Here is a 19931-nt window from a genome sequence, read left to right as displayed (position 1 = left end):
CATTAGCTAGATTCATTTCTGCCTCTTGGCCCTCCTCCTCTTTTGCTTCAGCTTCTCCCGCTACTTCCGGACTCTCCCTGCTCACTAAGCCCTGTTACCTCTTCAGCTTCCAACACCTCCTCTTCCCAGTCTTCTCCCCCTTCTCCTTCTGACCCCTCCTGGTTGTCCCACCACCCCTCCCCAGGATCTGAGCCTTCTTCCCTGGATGGTTCTCCAGCTGGTTCCTCCCAGAATGCCTCTGCGTCCAACCGGTCCAGGACAGCACCCTGTTCCCTGCTAGCGTTGTCTCTCAAGAGCCCTCCCTCTTGCTTTGCAGCTTCTGGAGAACAAGAAAGAGTTGCTCTTTAGTTGCACCATCTGGTGGCTTCTGTGGGTGGAAGCACCCCCTCTGCTAAGACTTCCATGGCCTCCAGTGACCAATGGCCCCATTGTAAAGGGGGAACAATAGCAATGGTCTCCACCCCTAGTCCCACCAAATCGCGTCCCGTCCCCGCTGCAACAATGACAACAAACAACTTGTGTTAGAGCAACAATGCATATTGTTGCATCCCACACTTCCTTTACGACAGCAAAGGGGGAGAAAACAGAAAGCTGGAATCTTGGCAGTACAGAAGCCTTTGTCCACATCCACCGGTAGGGCAGGGCTGAAAGCGGAGGAGTTGGAGATGGGTCAGGAGCACCAATCACAGGCCTCGTTGTACAACGGGTGGGTGGTGGCATCCAGTCACAGGTCTTGACACAAATCAGGTGGGTGGTGGCATATGGCTATTTGCTGTAGTTAAAACTTTTGGACTGTGGAGCAGTGGGAAAATTCAAATTACAGGGCACTTCCAAGGAGAGTCCCACAAGAGCCAGTGTGGTGTAGTGGTTAAGAGCAGTTGACTCCTAATCTGGGGAACCGGGTTCGCTTCCCCACTCCTTCACATGCAGCTGCTGGGTGACCTTGGGCTAGTCACACTTCTTTGAAGTCTCTCAGCCCCACTCACCTCACAGAGTGTTTGTTGTGGACAAGGAAGGGAAAGGAGATTGTTAGCCGCTTTGAGACTCCTTCGGGTAGTGATAAAGCGGGATATCAAATCCAAACTCTTCTTTTTCTGCAGGCAGATTGAACCTTTGGTGGAGGACACACCTTGTGCTCCTTCTGGGGTAGTTTGTCACCTTTGGTCCCCACCCTGCACTCAGTTCTCACCTGTGCCTCCTCGAAGCTGTCAGCATGCGACAGCGGCCACAATCCCAGGAAACGGCTTTGACTGGCCGGCTACACCAGGTGAAGGGAACCAATGGGTCTCAAACCCTCAGTGAGTTAGGGACTCCCCCTGCATGCAAAAACAGGCTGCTGTCGATTCAGCAGACAAGACCAACAGCGAGTCCAAAGGTCCAGAAGGTGGTTTCTGCACGTGCTGTAGAGGGAAGTGATGGGGCTCGTCCACCTGGGAAGGAAGCCCATCTAGAAGGAAAACTCTGGTGCTAAATGTCCATGGCCTCGAGGCTAAACTTCTCCGTGAGAAAGGCTTTGGGAGTAAACCCAAGGGAAGATCTGTACCATACCTGCCAAGTTCCAGCCCGAGAAATAAGGGACCGGACCAGAAGTAGCAGACCGGAAGTAGCGCTGCCGCCATTTTGGAACTGGGCGGAGCATGCTCAGAAGTGACTTTTGATGCTGCTGTGCCCAGTTCCAAAATAGCCGCCGTGCCAGAATAAACTGGGGGGGAACAAAAAAATCCGTTTTTTCGGCTGGGAACAGCCGGAAAAACGGGCGTTTCCCGGTGAATACGGGAGACTTGGCAGCTATGATCTGTACCCTCTGCCTTGTGGGACATCTTCGGGAGAAGAAAAGGCTCAGGAGTAAACCCTACACAAATCCAGAGCGTGGTCCCTAAGACAGTTGGATGGCGCCTTGTACGCCTCCTTCCGGCAACTCCTGCAGCCAAGCGGGGGCCAAACATCTTGCTCTGCTTTCGTGGATGCCTGGGGGGGGGGTCGTCCTCTGCGCAGCCCAGGACCCCCCCCTACACACTGCCCAGGCTTGTACCCCGGAGAGGTCACTTTGGTGCTAACACAGTGCTTTGCCTTCACCCCCGGAGGCTCACTCCATTGTCTCTCGAACAGAGGCCAACAATTCTATTTTTACCGGCAGGGAAGTGCAGGAGGTGGGTTTTCTTTTTTTAAAATCCTTATTAAAAATTGCATTTTAATATTATCCTCTTTCAATAAACATATTTTGCATGTAGTTTTGATTAATAAACACGTCTTTGCTGTCTGGCATACCTCTCAGGGTTACTGTTGAGAATAAAAATGGGATGATGGCAGGTTCAGTGCCCTCAGCATCTTGGTGGAAAGTGGGATCTACGATTTTGATAGCTAGTTAGCAAGTTAAGCCTACAATCCTACCGTAGCGCCACTCACCTGGAAGCCCCGTCAAATCCAATAGGACTTATTTCTGAGCAGACATGGTTAATATTGTTTTACAGTGCAATCTTCTAGGGTAGAGGGGCAAACATATGTCAACAGCACCCTCTAGTGGTGAAAGATGGGAAAGCTTGGATATCACTTTCTTATAATTATCAGAAAATTTCCCAGACAATGGCCAGCAAGTAAGGGAAACTGTGTCGCAGTGCCTGATGGGATGAATAGCACCTGTGAGCAGAGCCACAATGTGCATTTTTATGTCTACTCAGGTGCAAGCAGCAGTGTAGTGGCAAATTCAGAAGTACAGGGTCCCTTCACGATAGTCCCCTCTGTGGGATAACCAGCCTTACATAACCAACATGCTTAAATCTAATTAATGCATGAAGGGGTTAAAACCATAAAGTAAGCTGTCCTGCCAGGCCTAGCTATGTTACTTCCGCTTATCTTGTACTACCAACCTTACTTAACATATATGCCACATTTTTCCTATGATGAGTGAGGAGGGAAACTTTGGAGAGAAACTGTTTAAAGGGACATTTTGGGACTCACTTGGAGGGTCACATTTTAAAGGACTAACAGCCTATATTTTCACATTTTACTTCGCTGCATACCTTGTGACTTTAAATCTCTGCTGGGGTTCTCTCACCAAAGACTACTTGCCCCAAACTTGGATTTTGGCATCCAGGAATTTATTTATTTTGCACCAATACTCTCACAGCCACATCTCCTCACAGCCACTCCTCCTTCTACAATTATACAATAATCTTAAAATTATGCAATAATTATAAAATAGCAACGTATACCTAATTATAATTATGCAATAGTTATGATTAGGGACACATTGCAATGATCAATGCAGATCTCAATGTGTTGCCTTTCAGCTAGATGTATTAGTTTCCGTGTACATGCACGGGCAAAGAATTTGGAGTGCTCCAATATCTTATTTTGGGGCGGCTTAAACTGTGTTTTCCTTAAAGAATTTAAAATAATGCAAGTAATTCCAGCCTGAACATCTGTGGTACAGAGGTATTGAGGGTTTTTTTTGGGGGGGGGTGTAAAAAATGGATCACTTCACAAAAGCATTGAATGGAATTTCTTGCACCTGCCCCGATATGCATTTATTACATTCACCAGGAAGACAACTTTGGCATCGTTAAGCCACTTTGAGTAGACAAAAATGCTTAAAAATAAGCACAAAGCCCCTTCTCTTTTGAAGCTGTGCTGTTATGAATAAAAGATTAATAGGGATATGGTACCTAATTTAGAAGGCATTCGTCAAAATGTGATAGCACTCTTGAAGTACCTCCTCCAACACCTCTTCCAACTCTGAAAAAGGCAGATGGCACTTAATTCCTTGCTTTAAGGTATAAATTCAGCATGGATAAGAGCAACCAGGTGAGATTGGAAAAAATGCAAAATATATTTGAAAAAATATTGCAATATTTAGAAAAGTATTTCCTCTGTGAAGATTATATAGGCCAGTGTTTCCCAACCTTGTGCCTCCAGCTGTTTTCGGACTACAATTCCCATCATTCCTGACCACTGATCTTGCTAGCTAGGGATGATGGGAGTTGTAGTCCCAAAACATCTGGAGGCACAAGGTTGGGAAACACTGATATAGGCTATAAGCGGTAAAATAAGATTTTGAAGTAGTTTTAACAAATGTAGAATTTAAAGATTTGGTTAATATATTATGGAATAATTAAATTAAGGTTTGGTTTTTAGATGATGGAGAATAAACTGCTAAAAATGTATTATACAGTAATGAAATTCAGAAAGAAGGGAACGAGGGAAGTCATTTGAGATGTAAAAGAAAATAAAGAGTTATACAAGAAATATTTTAATGTATTTTTGTGTTTTAGTTGTTTTGTATTAGCTTGTTTGTTGTAGTTCACAGTGGTACCTCTACTTACAACCGAATTTTTCAACTTACGAATGGCGGTAATGGCTGCGCACATACTAATGTCTCGACATCCGGGGGGAAACCGCGGCCGTTTTAGATAGGGTTGCTTCGACTTATGAATTTTTTCCATTTCCAATGCATTCCTATGGGAAATCGCGTTTCCAATGGTGTTTTTCGACTTACGAAGGTGCCTTTAGAACGGATTAAATTCGCAAGACTGTATTTAGTGTTTGTAAGAAATTTTTGTTGTTGTTTCTTATAAAATGAGTATTTTTGAGAATGAACTAGGCCCCACCTGCATTTAATCTGCTCCTTAGCCTGCACTTTCTACTGCAATCCTCCCATCGTTTTTTTAACCAGACCAAAAAATGTGGGGAAATGATAAAATGATGGCAATAGTGTATGGCATTTTAAGTTCCACCAGGAATTTGGGAACAAGTCAGGAGACAGTGGGCCGCCCCTACTTATGAATTCATGGTGGTTTTCTGCTCCTGCTGGTACTGGAGCAGTTATAAGTGATTATTCCAATACATTTTGCACCTGCAAATGTTTTGTGGCAGACGTATTGCTGTTTCCCATCCTGTGTCTTCCTGCTGAAATCCTGTAGCATTTTATACAACTGATGCTTCGGTTTAACTTTTTTATTGCCCTTATTTTGTCATGCAGCGGGACCCCTCCAGATAGCAGTAATGCAATTAACATGGGGGAAGGATTGCAGAACTAGTAGAGCAAAATGATTTGTCAACAGTCCAGTGTAAATCCACTGCTACTGCACTATCATTGCATCCATGTCATGTTGCAAAAATGAACAGCAGTGTAGAAGGCCTTTGTACGCTTGCCTTGACGGAATATACATTTAAAAAACATTGGGGTTTAACAGTTTTCTGTAAGTTGTTCTGCAAACATGCAAGGCAGTCTGGAGCTATTGCAAATCAGCTCTGATCTAGGTGTGCAACTCGTCACAGAATAATGGCAACTCATTAGAGTAATGGACAGAACAATTTGGGTCAAACCAAGGATCTCTTAAGCAAGCAGTTCTCTTCCCCCAGCTAGGAATTCGTGCAAGATTTAAGAGTTGTGATGGCGAACAGCTTTAGAACAGTGTTTCTCCAGCTGTTTTCGGACTACAGCGCCCATCGTCCCTAGCCAGCAGGAACAGTGGCCGGGAATGATGGAAGTTGTAGTCCAAAAACAGCTGGAGAGAGACCCAATTTTGAGAAACACTGATTTAGAGTAAGAACACATCATCAATGAAAGCTTGGCTGTTACTTTTATTTAAAGTGTTTTTAAGAGAAAAAAAATCACAGAAGAAACTGGGTTGGGTGGCTTATTTTATTGAAAACCAATGACCAAGTTCGTTGTTATATACAGTCTTCCAATTCATAAAAGCATCCAGTCCTTTCCTAGTTACAAAACCATTTCCCATCCCCACTGGTGAGCCTTTTTTGGAAAGGCAGGGTAGGGGAAACGGAGGAGAGAAAGCAAGCAAACTGCAGTGTAGTTTAGAGAGCGGTTATGTTGTTCTCCCTATACTAAGATCAACCCAGAAGGCTCTCTCTGGCTCCACATAGTTCCAGCTCATGTAACAAGGACAGGAAAGCATTTTCAGGCTGAGGGCCACATTCCGTAGTGGGCAACCTTTGGTGGGCCACATTCTGGGAGCAGGCAGGACCAGAGGCAAACGCTGAATGTGAATTTTACCTACATACAATAGGCGAATTTCTACACACACACACACACACACACACACACACAGCATTCACCATCCAGGTGAGTGAGAGGCATTATTAGGACATATTCCAGTCAGGCAAAAACCATTCAACAAGTGTGTGAGGTAAGGACAGTTATGGGTGTGGCCTGGACAGAGAGGGTGTGGCCTGGACAGAGAGGGTGTGGCCTGGAGAACCCCCACAGCTATTCAGAGGGCACATGGGCTACATTTAGCCCCTGGCCTGGATTCCCTCTAGTGGGGAAGCAGTCGTTTCATTTGCTGGGTTCAAAATGGAGTCACTCTCGCCTTCTCAAACCAGGTTCTTTTTGGAAAAAGGGAGGTTGGGGAGGATAGAAAAGGGGGGGAAGAGCCTGAAAATCCAAAAACCATGCAGGTTTTTTTAAAAAAAGAAATCCACCAAAGCTTTGAAGGAAGAGGAGGATGGGGGGTATTTTCCAGAAAGGTACAACCGCAACATTCAAAATAAGGACGAATGATAAAAGTTATACAACACCTGCAATTCAAAAACCTGCCACACGGCACTTGCAGGGCTAACCCATAAGAAAAGTGCGGCGGTTTGCCTTGGGAAGAGATGGTGGGAGGGGGAATTCGGAAGAAAAAGGGAAAGTGGTTCATCATCTTTTAAAAATAATTTTTTAAAAAAACATTTAAAATGGTGAAGGCATGGGTTTTCCGGGACAGACAAAAGAAACGAACTTGATCATACGACACCTATTTAATTTAAGGAGGTTACTAACGCAATACGCCACAACGGCCGCTGGCTTTGGTGGCTACAGAAGGGAGTAATAGGAAACATGGTGGCAATATACCAGCTCCACTTTCAGTGGTGGCATGGCTACTGAAGCCCAGGTATGAAAAAAACAACACAGCCAGTGACGCCATGGTGTTGCCCGCGTGAAAGCAGGAGGTGGCCCCTCTCCTCACCCATTCCATATTCCAGGCGTGGGGAACCTTTGCCGAAATACAACTCCCATCAGCCCCTGCAAGGCCACCGATCCCAGGAGTTGTAGACCAGCAACAACTGGGAAGGCCAAAGGTTAACTCCACGCCCACCACAGGCAGAAGCTACAGTTCTCAGGAGCTGTTTAGCAGCCAATCCCTCTTCCCCCAAGGGACTCTGTGAGTCGAATGGGGTTCTCCCAACAGCTCTCCGCAGTTTCTGGCACTGTTTAAAGGAGGAGGAGGAGGCTACTTCAAATGTGTAGAGCAAGTGGGGCCAAACTTCAGCACAGGTGATGGAACTGCCTCCTCAACTGCCTTCAAAATCAGTTTGCTAGCTTGGGAGGCATGCGGGTACCACTCTGCAGCTGCTCCCGGCCCCTCAGCAGATGCAGCCCGAGGCAGACCCTTCACTCTTCCAAATGGCAGGACCGGCCCTAACAGGAATCGAGGGCCCTTAGATCCCCACTTGCAGGTTTCCTGGAGAGATCTGGTTGGTCTACGATGGAGCTTTGGACTGATCTTGCTTGCATTCCTACGGTTCCAGAACCCTGGACCTTATTCCACAGAATTACAAAAGTAGTTAAGGCAGAGGGCTTTTAAGAACATTATTGGGGTTGGGGGTAGGAGGGAGAGCAAAGGGGGGGAAACCTAATTTCTCCAAAGGAGGTGGCCACTTTTGAAGGCCCAAGGCATGCTTTTAAGAATCCAGGGGTGCTTCTTTAGAAAGGATCCGTTAAAAATTAGGCGGCTTATTCCCCCGCCCCCCTTTGAACCACAACGCTTTGCCAACACTCCCTAAGGCTGGTTGGTCTAACTGAAATTGCTGGTTGCTTTGCCAAACCTATTCCCACCTCTGGCATAATGCTGAGTTTTCAAAATATAATTTATATGTACAAATACATTAAAAAGAAAGAAGATAATAATAATAATAATGGATATGACTTGCCCGTGTGTTTAGGAGAGGGGAGAGGCGCAATCCACAGAAACCAAGTGGGGCTATATCAGGCATCCCCAAACTTTGGCCCTCCAGATGTTTTGGACTACAATTCCCATCATCCCTGACCACTGGGTCCTGTTAGCTAGGGATCATGGGAGTTGTAGGCCAAAACATCTGGAGGGCCGCAGTTTGGGGGTGCCTGGGCTATAAAATATCACAGGTAAATGCTTCCCTTTTGACGGCCGTGCGCAGGGTATTAAAGTACAACTTAGAAACCAGTGTCAAATGTGTTGGTAAGCACCTTTTCCGAGAGGATACGGCAGGTGGACAAAAGGAGGCGGTCCCTAGCTCAGCGGTAGAGCACCTGGCTTTTGTATGCAGATCACAGGTTCAATTCCCAGCATCTCCAGGTAGGAATGGAAATGGGACCCTGCCTGAGAAATTCCAGATAGTGAAAGCCAGTTACCACACACAACACTGGACAACCTGACTCGCGACTTCCCCACGTGCAGGCATTCACTGGCACGACAGAAAAAGCGAGCCTGCTTCTGCTTGTGGTGGGGAAATCGACACGGATGCTTCTACCCTGCAATGTGTCGCAGATGAAAACGTGTCTGTGGATTATTATTATTTTTAAAAGCCTTATTAAGACTACAACTCCCATCATCGCTGGCAACCGACCATACTGGCTGGGTGGTATTGAAGCTGGTGTGTGTGCGAGAGAGAGAATTTTGGGTAGAAAAAGACAGCAGCAGAAGTCTCAACATGCCCCACCCCAATACATATAGACACCCCACCCCACGTCCAACTGCTATTTTCATTAAAAAGGAAAGCTCTGGGGATTTGTTAGATAAAACTGGACGTTAGGATTCTTCCCTCCACTGCCGACGTTCCGTTAAGTATGGCTAGGAACTGCCTGCCGGTCCCCTTGGGGCTCTTTCTATAGCAGGGGTGGGGAACACGTGGTGTTCAAAACGTTGCTCGGCTAGAAATCCCATCAACCCCAGCAGGGCCAACAGGTGAGGGATGATGGGTAGGGCAGTCCGACAACAGGACGCACCTGTGGTCTTAGGTCACCAGAGAGATGGCAGCTCAACTCAATCACTTTGGAGAGAGAGACTCTCTGCTTGTGCTTAAAGATGGGTTTGTGTATGTGTGTGTCTACTGATTTTGCCACACAACTGTGACAGGACGGAGCATTTAAAATAAACTGATGATATATTACATTTAGCTGTGGAAAGCTAAAGGCGACGTCTGTTTAGGCCTAAGAAAAATGGGTGTCCGAATTAAATGAGCACAGTGGTACCTCGGTTTGCGACCACAATCCGTTCCATGGAGGCGGTCACTCGCCGAAGCGGTCGCTCCCCGAAGGCACGCTTCTGCACGTGTGCAAAGCGCCGATAGAGCGCTTCTGCGTACGCACTGCGCAGATCGCTTCTGCGCATGAACGAGCTGCGCAGATCGTGTCTGCGCATCCAACGCCGCAGAAGCCGGATGTAAACACTTCCGGGTCCGCAGCAGTCGCTCGCCGAAGCGGTCACAAACAGGTAGGTGTAAACCGAGGTTTGACTGTAAATGTTTGGGGGCAATAACAAAACTAAGAGTCGTGTTAAAAACAAAATTATAGGTGAGAGTCCTTCCCAGACTTCCACAGTAGAGGAGAACATTTAAACAACTCTTCCTTTCTGCTCTAAGAGCTAGTTTTCTACATACAGGGAGTAACTGGGGTGTGGGTTCAGTTCATAGATATCAGATCATAGAGTTGGAAGGGGCCACGAGAGGCATCGAGTCCAACCTCCTGCAATGCAGGAATCTTTTGCCCAACATGGGGCTCAAACCCACGACCCTGAGATTAAGAGCCTCATGCTCTACCGACTGAGCTATATATATATATTTTAATGCAATCTGCCGCTTGCAAGACACCACCCAAAAAACAACCAGCCCTGCAGCTCTGCTGGTTAACCTGCGGCAGGTGACATTTCCATGGCCGCTGTGATTTTGTATTAATGCAGTTTTGCATGGGCTCAGGTCTCCCCAAGCAAAAGCACACATGCTCATAGGAACACAAACATACACACACACATGCGCACAACAATGTGCTTTTCTCAAAACCCACCCGAAGGAGAGGCGACAGCAACCTCCAACCCTTAAAGCAGATTGTGTGTGGCTACAGTTGGGATCGAAAACATGCCATTCGTAGAGGCCTCTTGTTAAATAATAATAATAAAATCGCTCTAAGTCCAGCATGATGCCGAGAAAGGGGGTGGGAGGGAAGAGGAAAATTATTTTGGGGGGGGGGAGCGGGAAGGAAGCAGCGGAGACATTCATTCTCTTTTTGTGCAAACCACAGTTGATGCTATAAAAATCCTTATTCCGTTTTCTCTCCCCGCCAGGAGAAGGCAGGGCTGGTTCTTTTGTTCCGATGGTGAGGTCCGCGGGACTTTAGGAGTCGTCTCCGAGGATTTCTGTGACGAAGGAGACCATATCGGTCTCGCGGGTGTCGTGCATAGTGAAGAACGGGTGAGCCTGTTGGGAAAGGAGAATGGTTTCAAAGGAAGTAGCAGTCATAGAATCGTGGAGTTGGAAGCCACCCCCCAAAAGGGTATCTGGTCCAGCCCCCCTGCAATGCAGGAATCACAACTAAAGAGTCCCTGATACGATGGCTGTCCACAACAAAAGAGTCCCTGATACGATGGCTGTCCAAACTCTTTAAAATCCTCCAATGAAGGGCAGTCATTTCCTGGCTAGCTCTTAATCTCAGGATCATGGGTAAGGGCTAAAGATTCCTGCATTGCAGGGGGTTGGACTAGATGACCCTCGTGGTACCTTCCAGCTCTACAATTCTATAATTACTTGCTGGCACCACATAACCCTTAACAAAATTTGGAGAAGGAAGGAAAGAAGAGACACTCACCATGAGCTCCACATAACTCAATCGTTCGGCAGGATTCTTCCTCAAACTGAGAGAACGAAAAACAAGGAAATTATAGAGAAAATCCGTGAGAGTTAAGAGGTCGCTTGTACAAAACGTTAAGAACCTTAGAGGAAAGCCAGATAGGCACTATACTATGTTGCTATGAAGGCAGTAAACATAAAATGTAACTTTCATAGCAATGAAGTCATTGGTTTTATTTGTGTGGCATTTTAATATGGTCCTGAATACGGTGGGGAAATGAGGTTCCTCTTCCTACAAATCACTCCAACAGCAAAGCTCAGGTGGTGAAGAAGCTGTATTTCACACATCCTTAAAACCACCAACAGCCAAGAGGCTCCTAAACCAGATTAAAATGCCCGAGGGTAAAACCTACTTCAATAAAACCAACTTGGAGGTGCTGCCAGGGGCATTCTGCATGCTAAGCTGGGGGGTGTTTTGAAGCCCTGTGCTTCAGGGAAAGGATCGCCTCCAGTGCAGTGCATTCTGGGAGACAAGATGGCGGCCTGGATGGGAAGGGCACCTACCACTGGGCTGTGAAGTCCACAAAGTTTTGTGAGAAATGCTCAGCAGGCAGCTGAGGCGAGGGCTCTTCCACCACTTGCTTCAGCTGCTGGAAAGGGGTGCCCCAGGATTCGTACGGGAATCGGAGAATGGCCATTTCAATCTGAGAGGGAGAGACCAGATCAGAACATAAACAGAGCGCCCTTCCAGGTCAAACGGAACATCTACCTGGTCCGGTGTTTTTGCTTGCTGCAGTAGCCAACCAGAAAGCCTGAAGGCAACAGTTTCATCATTCTACGTTCCTGACATTTCCTATATGGAGGTATCTTGCCTTGGAACAAGGAGGCTCCATGTAGCTATCACGCCCAGTAGCCACTGATGAAACTTTCCCCGTGGTTTTTTAAAATCCTATTTTAAAGCTAAGTGCACCAATACACACCCCTGCATCTGGTAGCAGGGAGTTCCATATGTCTATTCTGGATTGGGGCAAGCCCCACAACAAGGTGACAATATCTCAGGCAATATATTTCATGGATCCCCAACAGTGTTCACTGTTTCCTGACTGTAGATACTGATCCCTTTACACAGACACACTTCTGCTTAGATTTCTTACCAAGGTGATGCCCAGGCTCCAGACGTCCGATTTCACATTGTATCCCTGCTGGTTTAGCTCAGGGTTTATTCTCTCTGGCTGCAAAGGCAAGATATTGAAAAGGGTTGGCAAGGTCTGGTGGCTGAGCTACGGAAAGTTGGATTCAAGTCCCTGCCGAGCCACGAAAGCTCACCTTGAGCCAGGCCACTCATTCTCTCAGCCACAAACTACCCTGCAGGACTGTTTTAAGGATAAACAGGGGAGGCAAAGAACCACTCCCCCAAGTTCCTTGCAGGTAGGGTAGGATATAAATATATTGTTTGCACCTGCAGAAATCTCAAGGCAGACACACTGCACATTAAGCACAGTGGTACCTCGGGTTACGAACGCAATCCGATTCCGGGGCCGCAGGAGGCCTATGTTGGGAATGCGCGCTTCGGGTTAAGAACGGACTTCCGGAACGAATTAAGTTCGCAACCCGAGGTACCACTGTAGCTTCCTGCTGAAATCCTGTGGGGGGCTTTTAATACTGCAAATATCCAGGTACATTTTGCTTTGCCCTACAAGAGCACAAGAGTTATCCTCCAGACCGCAATCATGCCCATTCACATCGGGGAAGCATCACAGAACAATTAACAAAGTGGAATGACGTGTGGACAATCTGTATCACTCCTATCACTAAAACACTATTATGGGGGCCAACAGCAAGAGGCAGAGTATACCCTCCCACCCATTCATCCCAAAGAGTGCCTGGAAAGGGTCGTCAGCCAAGTGACACTCATTCTGGTGAAACGACCAAGGAGGAGGAATTGGGTTCTGTGTGTGCTCTTTGAACATCATGGGGCATTTATTCTGGCACCGTTAAATGCGCTTTCATCAGCAGTTCTGGAGGGGAAGTTCAAAGAAGTCCCCTATTGTCAATGCAAATGTTTCTGTGAATCCAGAGAGGCAGACTAATAATAATCATTACTACAATTATAATTATTAAAAAAATTATGCCACCCATCAGTCTGGGTTGCCCCAGCCACTCTGGGCGGCTCCCACCAAAATATAAAACCACAGTAGAACTTGACAAGTCATGCACTTAAACACCACTTTTCTTCCTGGGATATACGTAAGAGACGTAAGATTTCTACTGAACTCACTTTACGGAAATTCCCAGGATGATCAAATGCATTTTATGCTTTTGGGGAGGGGGGGTCCTTTCAGATAAGAACACATCCATCTCTTCCTTCCAGAGCAGCTAAATATTGTGCATGTGAAACTCACCAGAGTTCATTTGAGCAAACTTATAATTTTGTTTTCCATGCCTGCCATTTTATAGCATGAGACTGTTGTTAGTAATTTTATCCCAACATGGGATAGTATGCAATGAATTTTAATATTTTTAATTATTTTTCTTAATTATTTAATATTTTTAATTATTGTTGTGTTGATATCTGTGTAAAGGCATGGTCCTCGCAATAAACGGATTTGTTGTTGTTGTAATTTTATCAGTCTGGTTTCCCATTATTGATACAATTTATATTACCACCCTTTATCCAAAGATCCCAGGGCCTGGTATTATTGTACAAACAGCTCAGGACTACAATACCTCAAGGACCATCTCTCCCCATATGAACCCACCTGGACCCTGCAATCATCACCTGCGGCCTTTCTTTGTCTGCCTCCTCTGCAAGAGGTCCAGAGGGCAGCAACATGAGAGCAGGGCCTTTTCTATGGTGGCTCCCCACTTGTGGGATTCTCTTCCTAGGGAGGCTTGCCTGGTGCCTTCATTTAAATGCCAGATGAAAGCATTCCTCTGCTCTCAGGCCTTTGGGCTAATTAAACAATCTATAGTGTCTTATACTGGGGAGTGGTTATTGTTTATATTTGTCACCAGGTCATGTATTTTTGTGTCTTTATATTGTACACCACCCTGTGATCCTCGGATATAGGAAACAAACAAACCAACATATAAAAAAATAACTGTGCATGTTTCTTCCTGAAGGTTGATCACTGATCTTAAGAAACTGATTGACTGAACAGGGTGGGGTGGAGGATGTGGACAAGAGAAGGGCAGGATGCCCCCAAACAACTGATCAAAAACTCACCGCCATATAAGGTTTGCAACCAGCATCCAGGGTCTTTGCCACGGAATCTACCAAGTATCCACTGATCCCGAAGTCGCACATTTTGACATGTCCTTGTTTATTGATAAGGACATTGGACGGCTTTACGTCTGTTAAGAGGAAGATGCACAGAGATTGGTTAACACTCCTTTCTCTGGATTGGCTAGGGAGACTTCCCTCTGTTATAGGGTTGCCAGACTCAATAGAGGACAGGACTTCTGTGCCTTTAATTGCCCTGCTCTCTTTTGAGTCTGGAAACCTTAAAGAGAAACCAGCAGACCCTTTGCTTGGAAATTAAACAAAGGGTCTGCTGGTTTCTCTTTAAGGTTTCCAGACTCAAAAGAGAGCAGGGCAATTAAAGGCACAGAAGTCCTGTCCTCTATTGAGTCTGGCAACCCTACTCTGCTAAAAAAATTAAATGAAAATTATTTAAAGGCACATTTGCGCAGAGTTTTAGTCGTATGTTTGAAGAGCACGCAGCTGGAACTGTGAGGGCTTTCCGCTGCCATGCCCACAACTCTAGCTGTGTGCTGAACACAAGAGTCTTAGTCAATGCCAAACCAAACCACAACACTTTCAAGTTCCTAGACCTCATGATTGTGTCTGTGGAAAAAACACAAAAACCTGGGCAGGGCTCCCATGCCGTGCACAACTTCGTATTCCTCCCCAAAGGCCTTTAAATTAGGGGGGCTACAAATGCAGCTGAAATGTTCTGTACTGTGCTCCCATCCTGTTGCATTGCATCAAGTTCCCAAGACTGTCCACATGTTAACATGCAAATCAAAATTATGCATGTGAAGTAACTGTGTCCCTGAAGAACCAGGTGCGCAGCCTGGGAGTTATTTTGGACTTACAGCTGTCCATGGAGGTACAGGTCACTTCTGTGTTCAGGGCAGCTGTCTACCAGCTCCATCTGGTACGCAGGCTGAGACCCTACCTGCCCGCAGACTGTCTTGCCAGAGTGATGGCTTGGACTACTGCAATGCGCTCTACTTGGGGCTACCTTTGAAGGTGACCCTGAAACTACAACTAATCCAGAATGTGGCAGCTAGACTGGTGACTGAGAGTGGCCACTGAGACCACATAACACCATCGGTCTTGAAAGATCTACATTGGCTCCCAGTACGTTTCCGAACAAAATTCAAAGTGTTGGTGCTGGCCTTTAAAAGCCCTAAACCTGAAGGCGCGTCTCCAGCCCCATCATTCAGCCCGGACACTGAGGTCCAGCTCCAAGGGCCTTCTGGCAGTTCCTTCACTGCGAGAAGTGAAGCTACAGGGAACCAGGCAGAGGGCCTTTTCGGTGGTGACGCCTGCCCTGTGGAACGCATCAGATGTCAAGGAAATAAACAACTATCTGACTTTTAGAAGACGATCTGAAGGCAGCCCTGTTTAAGCAAGTTTTTAATGTCTGGTGTTTTTTTGTTTTTTTATCATTAATTCTGTTGGGAGCCACCCAAGAGTGGCTGGGGAAACCCAGACAGACAGACAGGGTATAATAATAATAATAATAATAATAATAATAATAATAATAATAATAAATTTTTATTTATACCCCGCCCTCCCCAGTCAAAAACCGGGCTCAGGGCGGCTGACACCAACAGAACCACAATAAAACATAAAAACAATTAATTAAAATACAGATTAAAATACAGTATTAAAATTTAAAGTGCAGCCTCATTTCAAGTAGGCCATAAATCCAAGCCATGAGGGAGAAAAACACAGGGGTCAGGCTGAGTCTAACCCAAAGGCCAGGCGGAACAGCTCTGTCTTGCAGGCCCTGCGGAAAGATGACAAATCCCGCAGGGCCCTGGTCTCCTGGGAAAGAGCGTTCCACCAGGTTGGGGCCAGTACTGAAAAGGCCCTGGCTCTAGTAGAGGCCAATCTAGCCATCTTGTGACTCGGGATCTCCAGAATATTATTGTTTGTGGACCTTAAGGTCCTCCGCGGGGCATACCAGGAGAGGCGGTCCCGTAGGTACGAGGGTCCCAAGTCGCATAGGGCTTTAAAGGTCAAAACCAGCACCTTAAACCTGATCCTGTACTCCACCGGGAGCCAGTGCAGCTGGTAAAGCACTGGATGAATGTGATCCCGCGGCCGGGACCCTGTAAGGAGCCTCGCCGCGGCATTCTGCACCCGCTGGAGTTTCTGGGTCAGCTTTAAGGGCAACCCTGCGTAGAGCGAGTTACAATAGTCAAGCCTGGAGGTGATCGTCGCATGGATCACTGTGGCCAGATCGGGGCGAGAGAGGTAAGGGACCAACTGCTTGATGCGGCGGAGATGGAAAAATGCCACCTTTGCTGTGGATGCAACCTGCGCCTCCATGGAAAGGGAGGCGTCAAAGGTTACACCCAAACTCTTGACAGAAGGCGCTGGTACCAATTGAGCCCCTGCAAAAGATGGGAGTTGGCCCCCCAACCCCATGTCGCCCCGACCTAGCCAGAGGACCTCTGTCTTCGAAGGATTTAACTTCAGTCGGCTCCCACGTAGCCATCCAGCCACAGCTTCCAAGCACCTGGTGAGTGTGTCCGGGGCCGAGGCAGGGCAGCCGTCCATCAACAGATAGATCTGGGTGTCATCAGCATATTGATGACAACCCAGCCCAAAACTCCGGACAATCTGGGCAAGGGGGCGCATAAAGATATTCAAAAGCATTGGGGAAAGGATTGCGCCTTGCGGGACTCCACACACCAAGGGGTGCCGCGGCGACAACTCCCTCCCTAGCGCCACTCTCTGTCCCCGACCTGAGATGAAGGAACGCAGCCATTGTTGGACTGTGCCCTGAATCCCCACGTCGGCAAGGCGGTGGTCTAAAAGGTCATGATCGACCATATCGAAGGCTGCTGACAGGTCTAAAAGAATCAGCAGTCCCGACCCACCTCGATCCAGCTGTCTACGGAGATCATCTGTTAAGGCTACCAGAGCTGTCTCGGTCCCATGACCAGGGCGAAAGCCGGACTGAAATGGATCTAGAGCCGATGTTTCATCCAGAAACCTACCAAGCTGTTCGGCAACCACTCTCTCAATTATCTTACCCAGGTATGGAAGATTCGAAACCGGGCGATAATTGGATAGATCTAAAGGATCTAGAGATGTTTTCTTTAAGAGTGGACGCACCACTGCCTCTTTCAACTCCTCTGGGAAAGTCCCTGTGCCCAGGGACAAGTTGATGATCTCACCCAGGGGGGCCCGTACCTCATCTGGACACGCTCTAATCAGCCAAGACGGGCACGGGTCCAGGGAGCAAGTGGTGGGCCTTCCAGCCCGGAGGAATCTGTCTACATCGGCAGGGAGTATCTGATCGAATTGGTCCAATACTGAACTCGAAGACAGTCGAGGGGCCTCCAGTTCCGTTATTGTATCCAAATTGGCAGGGAGGTCACGGCGGAGTGTCAAGACTTTCTCCGCAAAAAAGCTCGCAAATGCCTCACAGCTATGGGTCAAATTCGTATTTAAATTTGGCTGTTCCTCTAGGGTTGTTAAAGACCTGATTATTCTAAAAAGTTGTGCTGGGCGAGAGCTAGCGGATGCAATGGAAGCTGAGAAGTAGGACTTTTTTGCAGCTTTCACCGCCATCTCATAGGCTTTCATAAGTTTCCTGTAAGATGTTCTTGAGGCTCCGTCGTGAGCACGCCGCCATACTCGCTCTAGCCGTCTAAGGTCCCGCTTCATTTTCCGAAGCTCCTCGGTAAACCAAGGGGCCCGGTTTCGGCGGGGTCGCAGAGGGCGCTTAGGTGCGATCTCATTGATGGCCGCCAAGAGCCGGTTGTTCCAGTTCTCGACCAGCTCTTCTAATGAGCCGCCAGGGGGAGCAGGGTCCCGCAAGGCCTGACGGAATCCATCAGGATCCATCAGCCTATGCGGCCGAGCCCAAATAGGCTCGCCACCCAAGCAGGGGAGGGGCGGGAAGTCAATCCTGGCTTTCAGAGCGTAGTGATCAGACCATGGCACTTCCACAGTTGGGGACATGATCACGTCTATACCTGCACCAAAGATCAAATCCAGCGTGTGGCCTGCTTGATGTGTGGGACCCAAAACAAACTGGGAGAGCCCTAGTGTCGCCATGGAAGACACCAGATCCGGAACCCGTGAGGAGGGGGTGGCATCTGCATGGACGTTGAAGTCCCCCAAAACCAGTAGGTTAGGGAACTCCAAGGCCCAGCCTGCCACCACCTCCAGCAGGTCCCACAGGGTGGCTGCTGGTGCGCTAGGTGGTCGGTACACCAGCCAGACAGCCAAGCCCCCCTTGGTGCCCCACACTAGGCCAACACATTCAATGCCGGTGATTGATGGTGATGGCAGAGCCCTGAAAGAGCAATCCTCCCGGATTAACAGCGCTACCCCTCCCCCCCGACCCACAGTCCGCGACTGGTGGAGGACGGAGAAGCCCGGGGGTGTTATTTCATGCAGGGCAACTACTTCGCCCTCACGCACCCAGGTCTCAGTCACGCAAGCCAGGTCGACCTCCAGTGAGATGAAAAAGTCTCTCATAGTGGCGGTTTTATTGCCTATAGACCTGGCATTGCACAACACCAGTGACGGAGGTGGGTAATCCCTGCTCGCCCTACCCTCGTCCCTCGGGATGGGGCGAAGATTGGAAGGGATTCGAGCATCACCACATCTCAAAACCCTTCGCCTGTAAAATCTACCCCCATATAAATAATAAATTATTATTATAAGCAAGGTATAGATGCAAACATGACAAGGTGTGTCCAGTAAGGCAGAATGGAAACTAACTTTAGCGGCTCTGGAATGATTAACGGTGAAGCCACCTTCTATCAGCTCAGACTGTTGTCTGCCTCTATCTATCTCAGTACTGCATATTGACTGGCAACAGCTTGGTAGGGTTCTGGGCAGGCAATCTTTCTATATTGTCTGCAGCCAGGATCGTTCCAACAGGAGATGCTAGAGGCTGACCTTAGGATCTTCCACATCCCAAGAGGTGCCCTGCCTATGAGCTCTACGCCCCCTGATCAGCCCTAGTAATGCACAAAATCCGATGCCTACCTCTGTGAATCACAGACAGCTTGCTATGCAAATGCTCCAGGGCTCGGACAATCTGGAGAAAGAGGGAGAAAGAGAGAGGTGTATTCTAGCTGCAGATCTGCTTTGGCCAACCAGGTGACCTGCCATGCCTTGAGCGATCCAGCAGTAAATCACGCTGCAGTTAACTCTTTATTAGCCAAAAAACGCGATCTGCAAAGGAGTGTCAGGTCTTATGAGCACAGAAACTCATCTCCAATAAGTCTTGCCCCCATGAGACTGAAGGTCCCCCACAGCTGCCTAAGTCCTCTCTTCTCCAAACAATCAGAGACTGCGCCTGCGTGCCGCCTATCTCTCCTCTGCCCATTTCATGCCTCTTCTGGTTCTGGGAGGCAAGCAGGGAAGGGAGTTTGTTGCAGCAGGAGGGGGAGATACAAATGCCTCTTCACCAGCCTGAAATAAGCAGCTTGGGGAGACAGTCCTCGATATAGAAGTTTAACTAATAAGAAGGGTTTTGCACGACCCCCCCCTGATTTTAATGAGAAGCTGGGGTCTCTCCATTGGTGTTGGCTGCTGCATTCTGCGCTTAGCAATCATGCAGACTGCCCTCCCTGGCTCAATTCCTATGGGTGGGTGGGTCCCACAACAAGCTACCCCAAAGAAAGAAGGCGCCACTCACAGACACGGTTATTTTCCCAAGTATGTCTTCGGGGATCGTCTTCTTCTTTTCCAGGACCCTCTTATAAAATTTATCCAGGGACGTATCCATTAGCTCCATGCAGATCCACACATCACCCTGAAAAGAAGGGAGTGAGAGAAGGAGGAGAGTGTTGAATTGGTTGGCCTTCACCAGAGGCCCTGCCCTGTGGAACTCCCTGCCAATGGAAAG

At 47.7% G+C, this 19931-nt stretch overlaps 1 protein-coding gene across 3 annotated transcripts in view; it reads right to left on the bottom strand.

Annotated features, from left to right (window-relative positions):
• Nucleotides 1-5626: 5626 nt before the first annotated feature.
• Nucleotides 5627-19931, bottom strand: part of MAP2K3 (mitogen-activated protein kinase kinase 3) — a 68699-nt gene continuing 54394 nt past the window's right edge. For 2 of the 3 annotated variants that reach the window (XM_035131094.3, XM_035131092.3), the window contains exons 7-13: nucleotides 19722-19838; nucleotides 19067-19118; nucleotides 14045-14172; nucleotides 11973-12050; nucleotides 11383-11522; nucleotides 10838-10883; nucleotides 5627-10449 (exon numbers count right to left, since the gene is read on the bottom strand). In XM_035131094.3, the coding sequence (XP_034986985.1) occupies nucleotides 10366-10449; nucleotides 10838-10883; nucleotides 11383-11522; nucleotides 11973-12050; nucleotides 14045-14172; nucleotides 19067-19118; nucleotides 19722-19838 (645 nt within the window). In that variant the 3' untranslated portion in view covers nucleotides 5627-10365. The remainder of the gene's footprint in view (nucleotides 10450-10837; nucleotides 10884-11382; nucleotides 11523-11972; nucleotides 12051-14044; nucleotides 14173-19066; nucleotides 19119-19721; nucleotides 19839-19931) is intronic. The other variant, XM_088656477.1, reaches the window with a different exon arrangement.

The sequence above is a fragment of the Zootoca vivipara genome, chromosome 13 (genome assembly GCF_965207765.1).
Source record: "Zootoca vivipara chromosome 13, rZooViv2.hap1.1, whole genome shotgun sequence".
Classification (NCBI taxonomy): Eukaryota; Metazoa; Chordata; class Lepidosauria; order Squamata; family Lacertidae; genus Zootoca; species Zootoca vivipara.
The sequence above is the reverse complement of the archived record's forward strand: the minus strand, read 5'-3'. Positions and strand labels throughout refer to the sequence as shown.